The following is a 25,325-nucleotide window of genomic DNA, read 5'->3' on the forward strand; positions in this document are numbered from 1 at the left end:
AAAATAAATCAGACAGAATCAGTCCTCATGCTTAGTTTGTCATTCTGAATGTTCATTTTATAAAAAATAATTCACGATAATCTTCATGGCACCCAAAGTCTTGATAAAACATTTCTGCTCAGCGTCTTGTTGGCTCGTTGTGACCAGGCTGAGCCAATCGCAGCCCAGGAAACGGGCCGCGCCGGTGGCTATTGCTTCATCGCGTTCTTGATGGTCCACCTCTGACCCGAGCAGGGCTGCAGGAACAGCAGGTGGCCAAAGTAAACGTTGGCCGGCACCACCTCCAGACAGCGACCCGTGGCCCGGTTTACGATGGAGTCGTTCTGCAGGATCGGGACAGAGGAGTCAGGATAAGTCTTGGTTGATGTTAAAGGGAACCAATGAAGTAAAATTCAGTTTTTGCATGTTTTTATACTTCCATTAGGATCTCTACTACTTATTAAAAAACATCCATGTTTTTATTGGCAATAATTTAATGTGTTTTTTGTGCCTGGAAATCAAAAACCTCCTGATTGTTGATTCACAATCAACAATCAGGCACATTTGACAATGACTGTGTCGTAACCTAGCAACCACAGCAACACTGCAACATGGACACATGAACACAGAGGATTTGATGTAAAAACAGAATAACCTCTGACCTTTTAGAAAGGAAGTAAAGTAAACAATAAGAGTAATGGTGATAGACAACACTTGGCTAGATTTTGTGTTTTTGCAGTACATCCCAAGTGTAAATGTCTAAGTATACCTAAAACAAGACTAAACTAACTTATAACTAAGTTCTCAGCAAGAAATATGAGTTTGTTGTAAGTCAATAATTCCTTAATATTGATGAAAAAATACTAGTTCCATTAGCAGATTATTTACTTAAAGCAAGATATTTTCCGGTAACACTTTATTTGACAGGGTGTGCATAAGACAGACATTAACATCTGTCATAAAGGTGAGGGAGTTTTTATGAATGTTTTGGTGACACTTTTGGCCTTTTTACTTTATAATCCAACAAGATTACATATGTAATTCGTGTCACCAGGATCTATTTTTTAGCAAGAGATTGAAGTGTCATTCTCTTGTAAATAATTACACTTTTCATGCAAAGTCGCACTAAAAGGTGCATTGAGTCGATTAAAAGTGTAAACTTTGCATTATTCAGTCAATAATGACCCGTTTAGTGCAAAGTTCTATTAAAATTTGCATTAAAATCTATTAAAATTGTCAACTTTGCATGAAAAGTGTCATTATTTACCGAAGGATGCTTCATTCAGTCATTAAAATTCACAAAAAGTTCTTCATCTTTATGACAGTGTCACGTCAGTCTCATGCACATCCCGTCAAGTAAATGTTTCCCATTTTTCTCATGTTATAATTTAAGTAACCTGGCAGTGGGAAAAATGCTTTTTCATCGATATTAAAAAATTATTTACTTAAAACAAACTCATATTTCTTGCTGAAAAGTTATTTGGAAGTTAGTCCATTTGAAATCAGACAAAACTAAGATATTTGCACTGGGAACTAGATCAAAAATACTTGGTAAGATTTTGTGTTTTTGCAGTGTGGGAGAACCAGAACCACCTGAAATAACAAATATTGGGGAAGATGTACACAACTTTACGTTTTTATTTCCAGTTCAGACTCTTCCCTCTTCCTTCCTGCTCACCTGGGAGAAGCTCCACGTCTTCTGCTTGGCGTTGGTCACCTTGTCACAGTTCAGGAGTTGGGGAAAGCTGCTGATCTGGTCGTCCACCACGCAGCGCGTGTCGTCTCCGGTGCTGCCCAGCGGACCCAGGAACAGCTGACCCTCTTTGGTGTAGCGTCCCAACTGAGCGAAGACAAGAAAAAAACATCATAAGAGGTAAAAATTAAGGAAAACTTTATTAGAACTAAAGTCCCGATGTTGAAACCTTTGCAGTTTCAAAATGTGAGAAGTTTTGGGTCATGACTAATTCTGACAGGAACTTCCTCTCATCATTCAGGCTAATTTTAGTTGCTTTAAGCAAAATGAGGTGTTGTTGTTCCAGAGGATGATGAGAAACTAAACAAATCTTTGTTTTCCACTGGCTTGTATTGTGTTTCCTGTTAATTAGTGTTATCAGCTTCAATCTGTTCTGTCCCAACCCACAGAAACTCCCAAAGCTGCTGCAAACAATTAAAGTTCTGATGTTTCCGTATAAAAATAAAAACCTGATGTTGCAAACAACGTAACATCAAAGCATCAAAAAGAGAGAAAGACGAGCTGCTTTTAGGGGCTCAGATTGTGTTTACGCCTGAATAACTTTGAATTTCTCCATCTGAAACCCGCAAATTAAGTAACCGAAGTTTTCTCTTAAACTTATTGCAAAAAGTTTTAAAATACAGTTTTCTTAAAATGATTTTGATGACACTCTTTATAATCCAACAGGATTACATGTGTAATTCGTGTCGCCAGGACCTATTTTTCAGCAAGAGATGATGCCACTACAACAAAAAGTAAATTTACTTTCATGCTTTTCACACATACAGGTAAAAAAAAAAAAAACAGTTTATGGATATAGTCAACTTCAGATGTCTTAGTTATAAAATATGCTGATTTTGGAATAAAAATAATCCCAACGGATTACGTTAGATTAAAGAACCACCCGTTTTTATTTCAATGAATGATGTAAAAAGTATTGATTGATAAATATTGGGCACTGCTAACTAAAAAGTTACACCAGGTTTTTTAGAAGCTAATGCTAAAGCGCTAACTTCAATTTGAATTATATTTACCCTACAATCCTCGAGGATCAACTTAATTTTGACTTTATAGTTTTATAAAAACATTATATATTTATTTATGTTTATATCTTGTTCTCTGTCTGTGTTTCATTTTGTTCCTCTATTTTTCTTGTTTGAAAGAAAAACAGAGGAAATGGAAACCGTCTTCGACCACAATAACTGCGTTTTCTGTTTTGCTTTAGATTTCATCTTGATCTGAAGTTTCCCTACTCCTTCATTAAAGAGATTCCTTCATGCATTCAGGACCAAATACAATTTTTTTGATAAAAATAAACTTTTTTACTGCATTAGGCTTAAAAAAAACTGCATGAATAAATAAATTGCAAAACGAAATGAGGCTTGACCAAACTCAAACGATCCTTTAAATCTGTTGATCTCTGCACATTTCAGTGCCGCCCTGAGCACCTGCCTGTGGCTAAACCTGGATGCCTGCAGACTGAAGCAGCTCATGAGCTGACACCTGCTGACTCAGCACAAAAAAAGTGAAAGACAAACATTTCCCCTCTGACAGCAAAATTCAATCCAGAGAGACTTTCAGTTGAGCTTGTTTGACAAACACAAGAGTACACTCGTAAGTAGTAGATTTCTTAAAGATGACTTGTTATTAGGATTGGTCTAAACAAAACATGTTCTTTGCATTTTTTTGTGCAAAGACTTCTATATTTAGATTTTAGTCTGAGCAGTTTGGATTTTCTTGAGGTGTTTTAGGGCATTTTGTCACTTTAAGTCTAAATAAGCCGCTGCAGGCCACGAACCCCAAGTCAACGTTTACACTCACGTGTGAAAATGGATGCAAACAGATGCACAATTATGCAACCGTACGTCTTTGAAAAGCAGACGCGGAGCCTCCTGCACAACCAAACACTTGTCTTTTCTAGCAGCCATTCTTAATCTTATTCGGTTTTATACATGCACAGCTCTGGAAAAAATTAAGAAACCACTTAAAATGATCAGTTTCTCTGATTTTACTTTTTAATGGTACAAGTTTCAGTAAAATTAACTTTGTTCTTTTATTCTACAAATTACTGACAACATGTCTCCAAAATTCCAAGCAAAAATGTATTTATTTGCAGAAAATGACAAATGGTCAAAATAATCAAAAGGATGCAGTGCTTTCAAACCTCAAATAATACAAAGAAAACAAGTTCATATTCATATAGAAACAGCAGTACAAATGTTTTAAGTCAGGAAGAGTTCAGGAGTCAGTATTTGGTGGAATAACCAGCAGGTTTCAGTGCAGTGGGCTCTTTATTTTTTCCAGAGCTGCATAAAACACATATAAAACTTGATTTTAAAAATGATTTTTAACTTTGTAACTTGACATGCTCCTTTTATATTAAGAAGTCCTTTTTATGTATCATTATTTTTATTCTCTTGTTTTAGAAGAAGCTGTCTATACTGCATTGTAACATATTATATTTATATTGACTGTACTTTGAGGGACTACAGATGAAAACTAGCATTATAGCTAACTCTGCCGTATTGTGTGATAACTAAACAGCAACGCAAACTGCGGTAAAACCAGCTGACCAAATGGGCTGGAACTTAGCTTAGGTTGCTAGGTAACTAGGGGGAAGGGGCAGAGTTCCACTGGGGTTGCTAGGTTACGGGCAGTGCCTGCTGACTTGTAACCCTACACCAAGATAGTTTTTTTTTAAGCGCTTAGGTTGTTTTTAGAAGCAGTGGAAACTCAAAATGGTAGTACAAAAATGTGAATTTTGAATAATACGTGCCCCTTTAAGAGACACAAACCATGTATTTACTTTGATTTTTTTTTTAAAGCACAGTGTTTTACCTGAGGACCCCAGCCATGGCAGGGGTGAAGAGTGGCTGTGTGGTTTTCCTTCATACCCTGATCCATACACAGGTGGCTCACTTTGGAGTTACGGATCTGAGGGGGGGGGAAATAACACGCAAACTATCAGCCAATCACTACAGTTTTCTGAGAACAAGAAATCAGATTTTTCAGGTTCATCATTAAGCTTTAATTGCACATTTCTTCTAATTTTCCAATTAGAGGTTTTGTTTTACTTCTGTGACTTGAGATGTACAACCTTTGACCTCCATGTTGACTGATGACCCAAAACTGTACTCAGGTAAGATTAGCAATACTTCAACATGATTTGACTCAAGTAAAAGTAAAAAGTATCTGTCCAAGAAATTACTCAAGGAAGAGTAAAAAAGTATTTGGTAAAATGTCTACTCAAGGACTGAGCAACTTATCAAATTATCAATCATTTAATACTTAAAAATGTCATCATCAGATGGGCCAAAATATAAAGTTACGTTGAAATTTTGGTATATTAAAGACAAAAATGACAATAATTCATAACAAAAAATAACAAAATCGAGCAAAATTTTCCAAATCAGTTTCTTTCAATAAAAAACTTTAACAAAAACTGCAAGTGTGTGTCTGTGTTAAAACATGTTTGATTTTCATTCACTGGGTGGAAAATCCAGAAATTTTACTCAAGTAAGAGTAGAAATACTTCATAATAAAATTACTCAAAGTGCAGTGTAGTAAAAATACTCCTAAAAAAATAATTTTCAAAAAAGTTACTCAAGGAAATGTAACTATTTACCACTCACCTCACCGTAGAACACCGTGTTATTGTACCTCCTCATTTCCGGGTAAACGTTGTCCAGGTACCACTGGAAGCTCTTACACTGCAGATTCTTCCTCAGCGCGACCCTCTGAGAAACGTCGCCGTAGTCGATGCCGTGGTTCTGCGAAACACAAACCACCGGTACAATCCTCCCAGTGTGAGGTGTGAAATACTGATGCAACTCCCCCATTCCAGGTCAAGGAGTCACAGTTTGAATTTGTTTTGTCATACGCTGGGAAAGTTAGTGGGATTAGTTGCGTCAGGGCCGGCCCCAGGCATAGGCGAGTTTAGCGGCTGCTTAGGGTTCCCAAAAGCAGAAGCTAGCATAACAAATACATTCAAAATAACACTAAGTAATATGCTATTACAAATGGAAAAACAAATAATAGTTAACGTCTTTCTGTTGATGGTTGCTGTAGTTTGATATAAGATATCAAACTTGTCATCTTGTTTACTGTAAATTCAGTGTTCATCAGCTGGTGTTACTTTCCTGTAGTTAGTATTGTACACTTAAATATTTCTCTACATTTTAAAATCCTTTTTTTTTTAGTTTGTTACTCCTGTAAGGTTAACATCAGTAGCTATAACACTGCTATGACGTTAGATATTTATAAAAGATGCTAATGATAGATACAGAAATAGAGTAGCTTAGGAATGATAAAGCATCTGGTGTTGACATGTTGGTATGGGGGACACCCAAGTAAAAATCTGCCTTGGGCCCCAAAAAGGCTTTGGCCAGAACCTGAGTTGCATGTCTTGCTTTGCATTACAAAAAGGAACAAAAAACATTACATTTTTGGATATTTTAAGCAGATTTTACCATCAACATAGAGAAATTTTCCTTTTCTTTATTTGGACATTTTAATATAGGAATTTTGCTGCTGCAAAGATTTGTAAAAAATTAGAAAGCCCTCAAAAATGTCAATGTTTTTGACATTCATGGCTAAAACATGAATTTAGCCATGTTTTTATGGGTAAATTCATTTAAAAAAAAAATAAACTAACAATAATCTATTTTATAACATTTAAAGTAGCAATCTGTAACACATTATAGCCATTATCTTGAGCCCTTTTTGCTTGTATTTCTGAACCTTTTTTTTTACCAGCATGAAACTAGCATGTACTAGCTAGCTAATATATGCTAGCTAGCTAGTAGTAACTCCACTTATTGCTTGTTTCCAAACTTCTGAATATGTCTTACATTACTGTACATTGAGATTTTCACATTAATTATTTTCAGACATTTTCGATGATAGTTTATCTGTCGAAATCAAACCAAAAGTTAAAGTTATTAATCAGAGGAGATTTTAAGAATTACCTAGAAATTAGCAACAGGTTTATGCTGTACAGCTTTGTTAATTTGTTCTGTCTGAAAAGTTATTTTTCTGCTGTTTTAGTAACATCAGTCATCTAAATATGATTCACTTGTAGTTTCTTCTTACATTGCCTTTAAATGTACACAATAAAGTTAGACACAGCGTCTGAGATAGCAGGTTGTTTGTAGATTAGCTGCATTGCTCCCCTGTTTTGGAGCACATTAGTGAGTTAATGTAAAGAAAATACAAAGCATTTGTGTATCCCTATCAGGGACAGCCTGGACATTTGCTGAACTTGTATAAAAAATTGCTTTAGAAATCAGTACATGTAAGCTAATTAGCCATGTGCTAATTAGTATGATGCTGCTGTGATCGCTGCACTAAATTAACACAGACAGGGCGGTAAGATGTCTGCAGTGTCTTACACCTAATTAATTTTCAAAAACACATTTTCTGTACATCTGTGGTTGTAAGTATATAAATTTCTGTTGAGGATTAGAGAAAAGATGAAGCGTATAAGCAGCTACATTATGTTGTGTTATTAACGCTAATTATTCAGAGGATTCGGTATGAGTAAATAAAATAATAGTACTTTGCGTTAAGAATGTACTAATTGATGCAAATGATTGGAATAAAAATCTAAGGGGAAACAACAGAACAAAAACATTGAGGATCTGTAAAGTTGAAGCTAAAATTAAATGGAAAATAGACAAAATATTTTATAAATACCATCTGTTTTAACTGTTTTGTTGTTGCTGTAGTTCAGGGGTGCTCAAACTTTTTGAGACCAAGATCTACTTTTTCTGTCACCAGCCGGCTGAGATCTACCTCATGACAGCCGCCTGCGCCCCGCAAGCCGAGCAGAGATTACGTCAAAACATAACATTTCAGGCTTGATATTTATTTCACGATTATTAACAAGCGCTGCCCTGAACACAGCGATGGTTGATTAGCTCATTTAAACTCCTGCTCTGCTCGTCAGAGTCGATCTTCACCTTTTTTCTTTTTTTTAAAAATTGAACCAAAACGCACTGAATTGCCCAACACCTTGTTGAAACAATAATTACTGAGATCATTAACTTGAACACGTTTTGTTGGTTTATTTTTATTATTTAATAAAGTTACAAACGTTTTGGATCTTTGAATATTTTGATCAAGCGCGTCAGAAGAGGACGTGCTGGTTTCAGCCTCTTGGCGGCGTTCAGTTTGTCACCTGCTGCCGAGATCGACTCAAAACCTTCCGCGATCGACGTATTGAGCAACCCTGCTGTAGTTAATTGGGAATCTGTGAGATTGATGCCGTTCAGATGAAACTCTTACCAAACGTTTTGCAGCAAATCTTTATCCTGATAGTAAACAATACAATGTATATTACCCTGAAGCTAAACTCTGAAACTAAACTTGTTATTTAGGAACATTTCAACAGATTTCAAACACTTTTCTTTAAAGTAAAGATCTTATTATTCTAAAATTTCATGCCACTCCATTTTTGGTTACACTTAATGAAGAAGGAAGTTGCATTCAGTAGCTCTGTTTCCATAACAAGGGTATGCAAAACTTAAACTAAATAAGAAAGGCAATTAAAATCACATGTGAATAAGTTTGTTCATAAAATACAAGTCATTAAAAGACAAGCACCATCATCCTCCTACCACTTCCTGTTGTCTTCTTCTTTTCCCACAGTGGCTACATCCGGAGCGTATAAACAGCTACATTAGCAATAAATGTAGCTGTGATGCAATAAAAACTGTTTTCCAGAATGCACTAATTTCCATACAAAACCCCCCTACTTCTTCCTAGCGCCAAAACTTTATATCAAAAACCGAGAATTATTTTCAAAGTTGCCGTTTCCATTACACAAATTTATTTTCAAAATGTCAAATTGTGAAATTTTAAGCTTAATGGACATATTGTTTCTTTCATGTGGGGCTTGTTGCAGCGCCCCCACCAGGTGAGGAGGGGAACTGTTTGTCAAAGGGTTTGATTGGTTGGACGCAGTTCAGTGTGAAAGAGAAGCAGCAGCTGAAAAGCAACAAATGTTGCAATTTTGATCCCCAATCAAATGTTTGCTTTATTCCCAGTGCACAGATTGTAACAGTCTCCAACATCAGTGCATTTGCATCTGAAAATGCATTTGATAAAGTCAAAATTACAATCTTATAGGCAAACCGAGTCTACTGGACTGTCAGGCATGAAAACACCCTGAGATAGTTTGTGTCTCAAATTGAAGGAGATTGGTACAAATGAAAGTGTAAACAAGCTAAGCATCATAATTCCTCACCTCCATGGGGATGTTCCAGGCCAGGTACACGTTGGATTTGTATTCGTCCATCCAGACCTCTGCCACACGCAGAGCGTTGCGCCGGGTGTGGAACGCGATGTTGCTGTGGTAAGGTTTCTTCATTCGAGCGATGTGAGCCACTCTGGAGCAAGGCAGCACCTCCATGCTCCCGCCGCAGAGCCAAACCTGCAGGCAAAACGTTCCACAAGCATCTAAACATGGGCTGGTAAAAATAGCTATAAAAAATTTATTCATGAAGGTGGTTTGAATTTTTATTTTATCCTCTGATGCTTAGAATTCGCTAAATGAGAGCTGGGGACGTAGTATTTGATTTTCCACTGCAGAATTTAATAAAATTCAGTTTAAAATAATCCAATACGACAGACTTTTAAATCAAAGTGTGCAGAAGCAAACTCCCAAAGCTTCCTGCTTCATGTGACCTATTTATCTTTATGGGCCGGCTGTCGGCGGCACACACAGGACCGCTCCTCCTGGAGACTTAATGGGGCCTCATTTATCAGTGATGCCACGCTACAGCGGCCACTGCTCCATTTAAACCTGCGGGCGTAAAGAGTGCTCAAGAACAAAAGGAAAGTGGGTGACACACAAACCCTGATGCCCAGCTCGATGTTCTCCCCTCCGTAGACGTCCATGCCCGAGTCCAGCAGGCCGAGTTCCCCAAAGTAGTCCCGGTTGGCCACGAAGGAGCAGCCGATCATGGCAGGAGTCCTGCAGCAGAGCAAATCCCCAGAAGAATACCAGCGATAAAGACAATTTGGAAACTGTAAGGAAAACCTGTCGAGTTAACAGCTTTTGCAATCATAACTGCAAAAACACAAAATCTTACCGAGTATTACTGGTCTAGTTTTAGTGCAAACATTTTAGTACACAGAAAATTAACTTACAGGTGACTTTTCAGCAAGGCACAGCAGCTTGTTTTATGTCAATAACTCCTTAATGTTGATGAAAGGGTTCTAGTTCCACTGGTAGAATGTTCCACTGCGCCGTTACCTAGCAACCCCAGCCAAGCCCAGCCGGTTGCCTAGCAATCCAGTTCTAGTTCTACTGGCAGATTATTTCAATTATAACCAGGGGAAAATGTCTTGTTACAAGTTAAATAATATTCCAGTGGAACTAAAACTTTTTCATCAATATTAAAGCTGCAGATTGTAGCAGAAAGTGTGTGAAAAAGACATCACTGCAAAAACACAAAATCTTACCAAGTATTTTAGGTTTAGTTTCTAGTGAACATGTCTCAGTTCACTTGAAATAAGACAAAACTATCTCACAAGTGACTTTTTAGCAAGAAATAGGAGCTTGTTTTGAGTCAATAATTCCTTAATTTCTGATGCAAAAGTTCTAGTTCCACCGGAAGATTATTTCACTTATGGGAAAAATGTTTTAAGTGAATCTGCCAGTGGAACTAGCATGTTTTCATCAATATTGAGGAATTATTGACTCAATACAAGCTCCTATATCATTTAATATTTTTTTCTAGTTTTTGGGTGACTGCCCCTTTCTAATGCCGCCCTGGACAACCGCCCATATGAAGAACTGCCACAGTGTGGACGTGTATTTAAAGCTTTTTTTACAGTATTTAGGGTGAGTGTTTCTCGCCTGATGGGTGCGGACATGTCCCCCTCGTCCCACCACTGCTTGGGCGGGTTGATGTACATGCACCACAGTTCCCAGTTGTAGCCGTGGCCCGAGTTCTCGTAGCGCTCCACCTCGAAGGTGTCGTGCTTGATGTTGTCGATGGACGGCAGGATGATCCTCTTATGGTCCTCTTTTATTCTGGCCAACACCGGCTCGGCCCTGATCACAACGCAAACACGTTACTTAAAAAAATGAAATAAAGAAACGCACACACACCCAACAGCAGCACAAAGTGTCTGAACTTCTCACAAATTTTAATCAGGGAGTATTATGCTTTGTCTTAATGAATCCGCTCTAGTTATCTCAACTTCTGCTTCAGAATGCCAATCCTCTGAGTGCTAATTAAATTTATCCCGTCTTAGACTGCATGAGAATCTGATAAGAACGGCTGAATTAAATCCTCTGATACAGCTGGAGGCTCCGTTTGTTCCTGACAATATAGCTGCAAATGTATTGATACTGGAAGCTTTAATCGGTGACCAACAATAGGGGGGTTTAGCCCAGCAATAACCCTAAAGCGATAAACGGTGGGCAGATGGAAATATACACCTGAAGGTTGGAAAGCTTTTGTTTATTAATAATAGTTTATATTATTGTTTAATTTCCTCCTAAATGTTTATGTAAAAAATATTAAAACAAGAAAGAAATAGAGAAAAACAGACGGGATGATTATCTGCACCAGACATGGAAAAGAAACTAAATAATGTGAAATTACAGTTACTTTGACATAACTCTACTTAAATACAAGTAAGCTTGTCATTAGGCCAGTCGCAATAAATTAAACAAGCTCAATAGTTTCCATTTGCCTGATTTATAGTTTTTCTACCAAAAACTGGATGATAAAAGTTTTCAGTCTGATGTTTTGGTCTCAACTAAATAATTTTTTGATTTAGTTGAGTTTAGTTAAGTCTAAACAACTTAATACTTCATAATAATTTTTTTTAACTGTTGTTTCTGTTGTTTTGTTTATTTATTTGGGGTATTTAAAATGTCCTTCAGTTACAGTGTTAAATGTTCATTAGAATTTAAAGGTTATTTATATTACTTGAACATGGTCTCAAAACAACGATATTATTAACTTTAACTTCTTTTATTGATTTTGTCATTTCTACTGTTTTCTCAGCCAAACTGCGTCTGTGTTGCTATAGAAACACATCCTAAAGCGAATCAGATTTCTACGATGTTTTAATGGGCGCTTACTTTTTTTTTTTGCTCCGAATCTCTGCAGAGGCTAAAATTTGTTTGCCTATTGAAGAAAATTTTAAATATCATTACAGAAAAGATGAAGGTCAGTACGCACCATGACGGAGTAAACTCCACATGGGCATCAAAGAACCCGGTAACTTCCGCCGTCGCCACCTTCCAGCCCTCGATTCTGGCCCGGATCAGTCCTTCTCTCTTCTGGTTTCTGACGATCTTGACCAGCCCAGGGTAGCGCTTGTTCACGTAATCCTCCAGCGGTCCCTTCAGCTGCTCTGTAGACCAAAGACAAGCGAGTCAGAAAACTCTCACACCTCGCTAATCCCAGTTGGAAAATAAATTCACTCTGCAGTAGATTAAAGACCAACAATCTGGCAACAGGCGATCAAACCTTTCAAACGTTATTTATCTGTGGTAAATAATCAAAGTGACTGTATTCAAACATTTCAGAAGTTTTTATAGCTTTCCTTATAGGGGCTGATAATAAAAAATAAAGTCACTCTTCAAAACAGGAATAATTCGAGAACCTTCGGGAAATACAGATGTTTGTTGATTTTGATCATATGACAGCCTATTTTCATCACTACACTGCAAAAAACACAAAACCTTACCAAGTATTTTTGGTCTAGTTTCTACTGCAAATATCTTACTGCACTTAAAATAAGACAAACTAACTTGCAAGCAACTTTTTAGCAATATATAAGAGCTTGTTTAAACTCAGTAATTCCTTAATGTTGATGAAAAATTGCTAGTTGCAATGGCAAAAATATTTAACTTATAAAACTTATTGACTGTTTAGAAAATATTTAGTACTCAAATTGAAGGCTGGCCACGTCAGTACATTTTAGTGTTGCTGCCTTCAACATTTATTCCTTTTAAACCTTTTTGACATCTTTACAAATGATTGCAGGCGCAGCTGCATGTACATTGCTGTGAATAAACGTTGCTATGTCTGACCTTGTCACATTTTCACAGAAAATGCATCGGGTTAGCGCCAGCAGAATAATTTACTCTGAACATAGAGACTTTCAGTTCCAGACAGATTAATGGAAAGCAGAGCATGAAGGACACAGACTTAGGAAATTAAGCCGATCCCAGCTGAGGAATCGGACCTGCACACTCAGGCTGTTGATTACAGTTAAACAGCAAAGCTCTGGGTTACACTTCGCCCTGCTGAAACACTGAATTAGGCTACATTCACACTGCAGAAGTGTTTTTTTAATGCGACCCGTATCGGATCTTTTCATGACAGTCTGAACGCCACCGATTCGTATCTGATCCTTTCAAATGTGACCGGAGTCTGAACCTCCAGGTCGCATTCATCTGACCTGAACGTCATTCATACTCGACAAACGTCACTATTCTGCGTCCTGCGAAATAAAAAAGAGGAAACCATTATATCCAGATTACGTTTTGGTCAAAGGGGGCTAAATAGTACATTATTTAAAATGGGAAAACATCCAACAGGAAATTTGGATTTCAAGAAGAGCCAGTAAAACATGTTTTGTTGTTTTGTTCTAAATATTCCATTGAAAGAACTGAATTAGTATGTAGATTACAAGAAAATAAATTACAGTTAAATATACAAGATATTTTGGACAGAAATTCTACTTCTGAATATTTTTGTTCTTTAATGAAGTACCTTAAGAAAACGGAATTGATAGAAAGGATATAAGCAAAAAATTCCCTATATTACTCCATATAGTTTTAGATTTATTTGAAAATCAGCACAATTTGCCAGGAGATCATTTTTTACCCCCTGATCCAGTCCTGACTTAGTAAAAGACAAACACACACAAAAGAAGGCTTCAGAACAAATTAGCAAAAATGAATTTCATAACACGAGCCCGGCATACAGTGGAGCAGAATGATGACGCAAATCTGCTTTCATGGTTCCCTGCGGTGCTTTCTTTAAGCTGCAGCAGACTCCAAACAACACCGAGGGGAGTCTACGGCTCCACCTTTGATCCATGAATTAACTCATCAGCCGTTTCCCTCCGGAGTCGAACAAAACCTCTGCTTTCTTCCCTACACACACCAACACACACACTTATATATTCCCCCCAAAACAAAAACACATTTCTCTTTCCATCTGTGTTTCTCTTTGCTCTTATCTCCGTCCTTCTCACTCGCGCTCTTGATCACAAAGTAATTTCCCATCCTGTGTTTTTGTTCTCTCTCTCTCTCTCTCTCTCTCTCTCACACACACACACACACACCATGCATCCAAACACGCAGCCTTGCAAACGAGGCTAAAATGGAAGTATTCTACACTGCAAAAACCCAGAATCTCACCAAGTATTCCTGCGCTAGATTCCAGTGTAAATATGTTTGTCCTCTTGAAATAAGACAAACTAATTTACAAGTAACTTTTTTAGCAAGAAATAGAGGCTTATTATAAGTAAATAACTCCTTAATAATTACAAAGTTCTAGTTTCACCGTCACTAAAATTAACGTATAACAAGGAAAAAATATCTTGCTATAAGTGAAATAATCTGCCAGAAGAACTAGAACATTTTCATTAATATTAACCAATTATTTACTTAAAACAAGCTTCGATATATTGTTAAAAAGTTACTTTTAAGTTAGTTTATCTTATTTCAAGTGTACTAAGATATTTGATAGAAACTAGACCAGAGATACTTGGTAATATTTTATTTTTGCAGTGTAAGTTTCTGTGTTTACCTCTGAGTGTGTTTCTGAAATGGATTCTGCTGAGTTAGAGACTGTTAATCCTCTTTTATTCAGGATTATATTTATTTACCTTACAGTGTGAATCACTCTACTGTATGCTAATATTCACCAAATGTGTATTTTTTCTACTGCTTTGCTGCTAGCGCCACATCTGTATTTGGTGGTTTCTTCACCTCAACCGTGCAAATGTGCACAAATCTGTCAATATGACAAAATCTGATCATTTTGGCTCAAAATGGTCTGATCACTTTCCTTGGTGCTGAGCTGCTTTGAGTTTGTGACCATGTCACCTGATGTTTTCGTTAGGGGTGCACCGATTTATCAGCGCCAATTTCCTTAATTTTGGGAGATCGGTGATCGGGCAATACTTGCAAATAAAACCGATTTAATCCTCTGTTCCTATCAACCTCTGTCTAAAAATGAACCACTCCTTTAAAGCTAGTCTAAAACAAACGTCTGTGACCTAATATCACTTCTATTTAGTTGATTTCATTTTAAAAACAGTCACAGGTTGCTGAGCAGTCGGCGGCAAAAACAGACAAGGGTAGAAACCAAACGTGTCATTTTATTTTATAATCTTTAATGAGGAAAGATACGGCGGCGATGGAGAGCAGCCATCAATCATAATGACTGGCAGCGCAGCAGCAGCAAACACTTTTTACAAGACGACTAAGTATGATTAGAAAGATGTCAAATATCAAATAAGGCAGAAGCTACGAGTCTAACCATTAGTAACCATGGAGACGATGCCGCACCATCATGTAGCCTAGCATCTATGGAAAAAAACGGGTTAGCATCTCGTCTTTTGCACGTTTCTAATGTTCATCCGGTTTAAGGGGAAACGCTGTTTATGACACAGTGACATAAATCATGTGGTGTGAATTCAGGCAAATTCATTAATTGGATCAACACGTCAGGAGGGAGGAAGTATGGCTCTGTTTCTAATCTATCTGTTTCCAGCTTCTGTAAATACTGCCGTCCATGAGCCCCAACCAGACGTGCTACGTTCAGACAAATTAGCTCGACTCGAACAAGTAGAAGCCATGAATAAACTGGCAAAGACAATGTGATGGCGAGCCACACGGTAAGATCCACACCTCAGCATAAGTTAGTTTTCACTTTAGTTTGCTTTGTAGTTATATAAGTATTCCTTATTATATTATTTTCTAACACCTTACAAAGTTTATATGGAGTGCACACATATTAACACTGCAGGGCCAAAATTCAGTTATGATGTATTAATATTATTTTCTTTGTTTGAGTTACCCGGGTGTCTGGTGTTTGGTTCCTGAAGTACTACTGATGGCCTCATTGGACTGAACCACATGCTTCATGCTGAGGGCTGTTCTGGGACTTTTTTAATTGTTTTGGGTTAGTTGGCAGGTGGCAGCCATTTTGTTTTCCCCTATTGTGTCCATATGGTTTAGCTAAACCAATATTTAAATCCCCTTATGTGTCATTTCAGGTTAGGTCAGTCTGTCTTATGTCAGTTATGTCTTTGAGTTTAGTAGTCTGCGTTGACCTCTTTTATTGGCATGCCTGTCTAATTGTTATGTTATTCATTGTTCATACTTTGGGGTAAATACAAACCCAATTTTTTGAATTCAACACCTGTGTTCTGCCTTCTGTGCTGTTTGGGTCCTGACAAACAACTTGGGAAAACAATTTCATTGGCTCTGTTCAATACTCCCAGTTCTCACTTTCAGCGTCCATTATGGCGCCTGGATTGATTAGGTGACGTAGTTGCAAAGGGTCAATAGGAACCATTTAACCCGAGGTTAAACTTGGGACGGATGCCTGACTGGTTTCATGGTTGCGTTTAACCTCTTTGTTGGATTTACTGAAAACATTTAATTGCCTAATTCTGTGACAGCCTCATGTCTTCCCTTCGACGTCTCCATCAAAGTCGTCTTTGCTGTCCGTTCTGCTGGATTGCTCCCTCCATTTCATCCGGATCCTGCAGTCGCTCTCCGACCTCATTTATCTCTCAGCCCCCCCACCACCTCCTCCTCTAATAGCCTGGTTTGTTCTCGCAGCTCTTCCATTATTTCATGCTTCCTCCTCTCTACTTCTCTGACCTTCCCTCTTAATTTGCCTTTTGTCATTTCCTTCAGCTCTTTTCACTCTGTGACCTTTCCTTTCTTGCAGTTCCATCCCATTCCTCCGACACCTCTCTGTCTTTCTGGTTTCTTTGTTCTGCTGTTTGCTTTGAACCCTTCTCATCTCAGAAAGCCTGCGATGAACAAGACGGGGACGTTTCTCCTGTGACATGTCGCTGATCGCTCTGTCTCTATCTGCCTGTCTGTCAGAGAAAGACATGGACGCCATCAGTCACAGCGCTGAACGCTCCTCTTCACACAAACCTACAGCGTTTCCCAGAGAGTCTCATCAGCTCGTTTTTCCAGACACCAAAAAACATGAACTTATTGCCACAAAAACGGGTTTGATGGGTTTTTTTAGACACCCGGACTGTAGGAACCCAAACGGAAGTACAAAAACGTGAATTTCTCATAATCAGTCCCCATTTAAACTCAACCGGACTGTGAGAGTCTAACTGACCGTCGTCGCTGTTGTCGTCCACCAGGATGATCTCTTTGAGCAGGTGAGCCGGCGTGTGATTGACGGCCGAGTGGACGGAGCGCAGGATGACCGACAGCGCCTCGTTGACGAAGATGAAGATGAGGGAGATCTGAGGAAGGTCTCGGGGGTAGCTGACTTTTCTACATCTGCAGGAAGAAAAGCAAATATTAGCTAAATTTAATGCTAACCAAATATTCTGCACATAATTATCCTTCACTGCTGCTTTAAAGCACCAAGGAAGGAAAAACATGCAGCTTTCTCTGCAGACTTAATCACATGTTCTTTTGGCGTTTTCACAGTGCGTGTGTGTGTCGGCGTGTGTGTGTGCTGCTGACAGGAGGCTTATTTTCACCTCTGCTCAAACAGCTCTAATGAAGAGCAAAGAGGAAGGGTGACACTTTAGCTCTAAGTTTAGCTCTCATATAGACGGTTACGTCTTCCTTCACGTTCCTCTGTTGCCTGTCTTTAAACAATAACAGTGTGAGATAAAACGATAAATGGAAGTAAATAATAAATCTACGGTTTTCAACTGAATGAATGACTGACCTTCCTGTGACTTTAGATAGAGATTTTTAAACCATATCATGATTGATCTTGAGATTTTTATGATGAAGAAATTGCTCTGATGCTCCTTAAAGCTGCAGTAGTTTAATTTTGTAAATTATGTTGTTTTTTTTACATGTATTTCTTAAAACTGTCACTAAGTGTTGACATTATAAACTTACATAATTTGTGTCAAAATCAAGCCATTCTAACATCTCAGTGTTGTCCTACCGCTGTCTGCAGAAATGTTTGGTGAAATCCAACCAATCAGAACGAGGGGGCGTGTCCTAGCGCTGCTCAGACTTTTCAACCAGTTTCACAAACGACTGAGACGTTTTTCTTCATGACATGTTTTATTGGCCCTGTTACGTAGTGAAAGCTTCTGCAATCAGATCACAACAACTGATGACAGCAACAGCTGTTCGTAACCTAGCAACCAAAATCAACAGAAGGCAAGATAGTGACAAAAGACAAAACCATACTTCAAAATAAAAGTCTTCCTCTCTCAAAAATCAATCACACTTTGTAGTTTGTAATTATGAACAATTGAGTTAAACTCAGTGAATAATAATAGTAATTATGTAAATTACATTTGACGTATAACTGTAAATAAGTCACAACAACTGCATTTAATTTGGTTTCAAAGCAGTTTTTTTTTTCTCTGTATATATCCTTGGTAAAGACAAATTAAAACATCTTATCTTGAAGATTACTTTTTGTTCTTTTGAAAATTTGTTTCCAAATCCAAACACCCAGTCCTCTGCAAGATGATCTTACAACAAGACCAGGATCAGAAAGCGCTGACACATCCGGACCCAGATCAATTCAAGAGTTTTCCTGTCAGTTTATTAAAGGAGTCAAAACCCAACGGGCCGTTCTGCTTTTCTTTCTTCTGCCAAACTTTTCCCTTAAATTTAGCTCAGACAATAAGACTGCGCCTAAAAATTTGTGACAAAATTTCAGAGAGAAACACTGAGAAAACTTTAAATAAAGCTCAAACTTATGTACGAAACAATAGTCTGAAAAATTATCTCACATTTCCTTCCAAATTTCTGTTCACATAGTAATTATACCTCGTCTTTTCTCTGGTTAGCTACTTAATTAATCATTAAAATAGATGTAATTCCTGCTAGTTATTGATTTTATAAGTGTATAGATGGAACATGATTCCTCTTTTCCAGATTAAATTAAATAAATTTCCATTTCAGTCAAATATGAAATTAAGGGCCTGAGAATTAAGGGATTTATCCGTCAGACTAATAATTAATTGACTTACAACATGAGCAAAATATTTAATTAGCCTAATAAGATTGTTGATGTGTTATTACTATTATTTATTTCTTAGAAAAAATCTTATAGCAATAACGAACATGAAAGGTCCTCAAGGCAAATTGAAAACATTTATAAAGTTCTTAAACACTTGTTGAAAACGTTTTTAAAATAAAAATATAGACTTGAAAAAGAAACAATAAAAGAAGCACAAAAATTTCCTCCACTCCCACAACTTTACCCATTTCCACTGGAAACGTTCTAGCTTCTAAATAAGAAAAATAAAACATCACCGCGTCTCAAAGAACATTTTTACTGCCTCAAACTGCAAAACACATTTGTTTTCTGCAGCAGCTTTGATCTCGTGGTTAAAAGGCGAACATCAGACGGGAGTTAAAAGGGAATATTCAAAGCTCCAGGCAGAACTGGAAACTGAAAAATCTAAAGATGTGAAGTGAATCGAGTTAGTGTGAAACTGAGGAATTATTTTCTCAATAAACACTTTAAAATAAACATCAATCTAACATAATCAACCTAGAGAACTCCATATGATGTGATATATACAGATATTATTAATATTCCTGTGATGCTATGGGAAAACAGTTGACCAACCACACAATCTGCACAACTACAACTCAAATATCAAAGCAACCAACCTGGGATATCATTACTTAACCCCATCCTGTTTACACAAATCCACTTGCCTCTGCATGCCAAATGCTGAAAGATGAGCTACTATGTTTACTTTTTTTTTTGGCTCAAAATCATTCTTGGATAATGAGATTTCTGTCAGCTCCGTTCTGCCTATTCTGAGCTGTTTTAGAGCCTCCTGTCACTTTAAATCCAAATATGCTGCTGCTGGCCACGCCCCCCCCAACTCAACGTTTACACTCACTCCTGACAATGACTGCCACAGATAAGTAATTATACAACCGTACATCTTTGAGAAGCAGAAGTGGAGCCTCCAGTACAACCAACAAGAATGCAGCGAGTGGTTTCTGGATGGTAAGTCAACAACAACACACTTGTCTTTTCCAGAAGCCATTGTACAGAGCAATCAGCGGTAGAACCAGCTGACCAAACGTGCCGGAGCTCAGCCTGGGTTGCTAGGTAACGGGCGGAATTCTGCTGCAGTTGCTAGGTAACGCTGCAGCGCCTGCTGATTTGTTATGGTACATTCCAGAGGTTTTAGAAACAAACAGTTATTTTTCCAGACACCTATGAACATAAACTTATTACCAAAAACTGGCTGGGTGTTTTTGTTTATTTGTTTTTTAACGATTAGGTTGTTTTCAGAAGCATAAGAGACCAAAATGGAAGTAAAAGACATACAAAATGTGAATTTTTGCATAATAGGTCCCCATTAAAATTGAAAGAAAAACTTAGCCTTGACTCACCTTTTGGCTAATTCAGCTAAAAAATATTCTGAACAATTAAGGGAACTCACAGACCAAAGATAATTCATGCCCAAAGGTTAATTAATCTCCTAATATAAAAAATACCAGATTATTCCAGTTAAAACCAAACATTTTCCCAATATTATAAGTGAATTTGTGCTTTTAAATCAATATTAAGGAATTATTGACCCAAAACAAGCTCAAATATTGTGTTAAAAAGTTACTTATAAGTTAGTTTTGTCTTATTTAAGCAAATATCTTAATATTTAGTGTTTTTGCAGTGAGCTGCAGTAGAAACTGCAGCGATTCCAGCAGTAGAGCTGAATGCTGAATGCAAGCAGGAACAGCAGTGTGTAGGAGAGCGGCATGAATAGTTTCAAATATGAGTGAGAACTTGTCACTTCACAAGTACAGAGTCACTGAATACTGTGTCAGTAATCGTCCTTTATGATTCCCTCAGCGGAGCAGACGGATGTGAGCGGCTTCACAAAGTTTCACATCTGCAGGTTTAAACAAATTAATGCAAGAGATGTTGGATTTTTTTAAAATGTCTTTTAGCAGCTTTTTTCGCTCTGCCTTCGTGTTTCTCCACCACCTTCTGCTCTGCAGAGTAAAAGGAGCCTGAATGAAACGCAGCGAGGCTCATCAGGCTCCAGCTGACATCCTGCTGCTGCTTCCAGGCTGCAGGTATCGCACCCAGACTCGCGTCGCTCTTTTCCCTCCACCCTGTGAGACTCCCTGCGGTGACAAGTAAGAACGCTTTTCCACGCTATGCGAAAATGTCCACACATGCACGCCGCTGGTGGCAGCAAACAGCAAGGGATTGTTGTTGGTAGTGACTTTTAATTTGCTTACCTATGCAGAAAACTGGGTTGGGAAAATGTTCCCAGAGGGAGAAACATTCGATAAAAACATTTATAACATGAATAAAGATAAAATATACAGGTTTAGTCTCCTTAGGAATGCTATTTCTACACTTCTGTCATCATCAAACTAATTTTAATAAAAATAAATCTGAGTAAATACAAAAAAAATGTTTTCAAATCATGATTTATCTATTTGAGTGGGAAAATATATTGAAATAAAATGAGGAAAAATAAAAATAATTCCCCCCTTTTTAGCAGATAATTACAAGTATTATTTTTAAATCACTTAAAGAGACAGTTTCATGTAAAATTCACTTGTTCTGTTCCCTCATCAAAAAAGTACCTGGAGTGTTGTTTTGATCTTTTTCATGCATGTTTGAGAAATCCTTTAATCTCCATGGCAACCATTTAGCTGAGCAAAATGCCTCGCTGGACATAGCCCCATCTTCGAGACGCAGCTCCTCCTCAGAGCTGCAGTTTCCATTTCCCCCACTCAGCTCCTTCAGACTAGCCAGCAGCAATTAGCAAACAGCTGCAGTGCTCATCGCAGGAGCTACTTCTCAGTTAAACGCTGATAAAAATGTTGTTAAAGGGTTAATAGAGGAGCCATGTTGTGATGACTTCCTGAAGGCGAAGCTTCACAAAGAGCAGGAGTTTCTTAAAGAGACGTAGGCCCAAATTCAAGCAATCAATTTGCAAAGTCAAATTTCTTCTACGTTATGTTTGATATAAGCATAGTTGGGTAGTAACTACTCAATTACATTTACTTGAGTAGCCTTTTTTTAAGTACTTTTAGGAGTATTTTACTACACTGCACTTTTTTTATTATGAAGTATTTCTACTCTTACTTGAGTAAAAATTCTGGATTTTCTTCCCACTGAATGAAAAACAAACATGTTTTAACCAAAAATCCACCAGACAGACACACACCTGCAGTTTCTGTTAAAGTTTCTGAAGTTTTGTATTCAAAGAAACTAATTTGGAAAAATTTATTTTGCATGATTTTGTAATTTTTTGTTATTTCTGTAAATTATTGTAATTTTAGTCCTTAAAATACCAAAATTTCCACTAACTTTATAATTTGGTCCATCTGGTGATGTAATTTTTAAATATTAAATGGTCGATAATCTAATTAGTTATACTTGAATAGACTTTTTACCAAATACTTTTTTAAGTAATTTAATATAAGTAAGTAATTGAGTAATTTCTTGGCTACTTTTTACTTTTACTTGAATAAAGTTATGTTGAAGTAGTAATGGGTTGAGTACAACTTGGAAATGAATAAGAAAGCTGAAAATAACTGGAAATATGTTTTAAATCTGATGTTTTAGACTGAACAAAGCACCAGAGCGGTATGACTTACATATCCATGTGACGAAGTGGGGATCATCTAGTATCTCTTTTCTTTTGCTGAAATAATGAACTTCTTGCAACTGAAGTTTTCCATGTGAATTATTAAAAGCATTTTCAAAAGTTTTAATTGGATTTTCTTTGCAGAGCAGAAAAAGTTCCAAGTACATCTATTCTCAGCGAGTCGTGTTTCCATTTATTTATGGAAATAGATGTTGCTTCTGAATTACTAAAGCTTGTTGTTTTATTATTGGCTGAAAGCACCAAATAATTATGTGTAATCGGTAATCTGACGTTAGAAGGCCTTGGAAGTTGAGTTTTTTGTGGGGGGGTTTTTGTGGCTGACACAGACTGACTTGTTGGGCCGGTGGTCCGGGATGGTCCGGTCCAGAGAGATCCTGTCGCTCAGGTAGGCGTTGTAGCCGTACTTCTCCTTCAGGTACTTGGCGTCGTTCTCCTCCAGCGGGGAAAGCGTGGCGGGCAGGCCGCCTTTCCCGCGGCCACCGAAGCCCTCGATCAGGCCCAGGGACTTGGACAGACCTGTTGGACCAAGACGAGCCTTCGGGTTGAACGAATTCATGAAAGTTCAAAGGTTACAAACTGCATGACGAAACTTTAGCATGAACTTCACTTTTAAACGGAATCACAGAAATCTGCTTCAGTGGTAAGAAGGAAAGCCTTTGTCTTTGTTTGTGGAGGAAGGAGAAAACTGGTTAGATGGGAGCAAAGTCAAACTTTCTGACCACAACAAAACGTTAAATGTACAGAAAAAAACTGAAACTGTGACCCTGCAGTGAGATGCGGTGGTGGCAGCATCATGCTGTGGGAATGTGTGGCAATAGAAGCTAATTATAATTGATGTAAAGATGAAGGAAGGTAAATAATCCTGGTTGAAAATAATCTGCAAAAGACTGAAGGGATGCTTTGCGATCCAATGGAATGGTTTAGATTTATGTGTGAAAATGGCCTAGTCAAAGCCCAGATGTAAATCCAACAGGGAGTCTGTGTTGCACATTGATGTTGACAGATGCTTCCCATCTACTGAGCCTGGGATTCAGCTGTTTAGTGAAGAGGAATGGGAACTAGTTTCAGTATGCTGTAAGTATTTTATAACTTTTTGATGATTAATCAGATTTTAAAATTTTAACTGCTTTTCATTTAAACACTTAAGCCTTTTTCACACAATATTTTAAATACATAAGAAGATGCAAAAAGAAAACATTTAAATTAGTTTTTGGAAAATGAAGCTAATTTTTTTTTCTAAAATGCAAAAAATAGATAATTTGTAGCAAATATGAAACAGCAGCTAAAGATATAGTGAGTACTGATCGGTTGATTATTTTTTGGGTTAATAATTTGATATTAAAAGGTGCTTAGTAGTTTTTTGTTTTTTTACAGAATTTGAATCAGGTGAAGCTAAATCTGCGACTTTAGGAGTATTTACATACAAACAATTTACTTTTTTTATCTAAAAATGCAAAATATATTTATTCTTAGTGCAGTTCTTTTATCAAATGTCCAATTTAGAGAGGTTACATCTGCATACTTCAGTTAACGGTTAATCAACCACTAAATTAGCCGGTGATTATTTTAATAGTCGATTAATCAAGATTATTTAGATTAATCGTTTTAAAGTGTCCAAAAAGTGAAAATGAAAGCGAATTAATATCTTTACGGGTGTCGGAGTTTTACTTCCCAGGTGTTTTGTGAGGATTGAGATGATATCTGAGTGGAAATGTTTTTGTTACCGTTTAGCTGGCGGTACACCACATCCTCCAGCGAGCTGAGCCTCTTCAGCAGCACCTCGTGGCTCACGCTGGGCCCCTGCGCCGTCCCGTTGGCCCGGGGCCGCCTCCCGTCAGCCGGAGCCTCCGGACCGACCGCCTGCACGCTGCGGGTGTTGCACTTGGCCCAGAAGGTCATGAACCCTGCGACCGCCAGCACGTTGAGCAGCAGTAGCACCCTCCATCTTCTGAAGACAAAAGCCATGAAAAAGAGTTCGGGCGCTGGTTTGTTTTGGGTCTTTAGGGCGGGCGGAAGGTCAGGTGATGTTCAGCGGCGATCTGGAGGCTGCAGGGACGTCTCACCGGGTAACATCAGCTGGACGGAAAGCCGCAGGGAAGCTTGAGAAACCAGAACCAGCAGTGCGCCGATGAGAAGACGATTTATCCGCCGCTTTGCTGTCCGACTCCGGGGTTATTTTAGGCTGCATGTCGCTCTGCTGGAGCAATCAGGGGCGCCGTCCGCCGCCTCTCCGTTTGAAATCATCCTCTGAAGATGCGAGACAAAGACAGCAGTGTGTGCGGGGCGCAGAAAGCGGATGAATAATTGAAGAGAAAGGAAAATTTTCCGCGCTTTTCTTCTGGGGTTCCTCTCCCTTCGCGTCCGAGAGAAGTCGGCAGTGATGCGACTGAGATGCGGACAGATGCTTCAGGGAAATCCTTCTGAAGGTCCAGCCAACATCTCCTCCTCCTCCTCCCCTTCCTGCTCTTCCTCCTTCAGCCGTTTATCACTATCAGATGCGCGGATGGTGAGGAGCTATCTGCGCTCGGAGAGATGCGGCAGCATCAGCAGCATCCTCTGAGAAATTCACTCCGGAAACCGGCAGCAGCCAAAACAGGAGCAAAAAATTAAAGCGACCTTCTTTCTTTTTCTTTCTCCCCCCTCTTCACATTTTGTCCCTCTAGTCCTCCCGGCACAAAACGTCTTCCTGTTATTCCTCGCCCTCGTCTTGTTTATTGCGGCTGTTTGTTTCCTCTCCTTCTATCGGGATTCTGGACTCGATCCGGGGACGTTTCCCTTCGCAGCAGCA

General features: G+C 38.2%; 1 protein-coding gene and 1 long non-coding RNA gene across 2 annotated transcripts; one reads left to right on the plus strand and one right to left on the minus strand.

The window, feature by feature from the left end:
• On the minus strand, positions 1-24,725 carry galnt17 (polypeptide N-acetylgalactosaminyltransferase 17). The gene is made up of 12 exons (XM_027999478.1): positions 24,601-24,725; positions 24,262-24,485; positions 22,870-23,053; positions 17,068-17,234; positions 11,914-12,088; positions 10,575-10,772; positions 9,569-9,686; positions 8,958-9,143; positions 5,344-5,481; positions 4,550-4,645; positions 1,658-1,819; positions 1-323 (listed from the first exon to the last, which is right to left on the minus strand). The coding sequence occupies exons 1-12, from the start codon at positions 24,723-24,725 to the stop codon at positions 189-191; spliced, it is 1,908 nt and encodes a 635-aa protein (XP_027855279.1). The 3' UTR covers positions 1-188.
• Positions 1,718-2,992, plus strand: LOC114133552 (uncharacterized). The gene is made up of 3 exons (XR_003593207.1): positions 1,718-1,852; positions 2,399-2,466; positions 2,937-2,992. It is a non-coding gene; the product is annotated as an uncharacterized LOC114133552 (long non-coding RNA).
• Positions 24,726-25,325: the final 600 nt, after the last annotated feature.

This window comes from Xiphophorus couchianus, chromosome 18 (assembly GCF_001444195.1).
Source record: "Xiphophorus couchianus chromosome 18, X_couchianus-1.0, whole genome shotgun sequence".
NCBI lineage: Eukaryota > Metazoa > Chordata > Actinopteri > Cyprinodontiformes > Poeciliidae > Xiphophorus > Xiphophorus couchianus.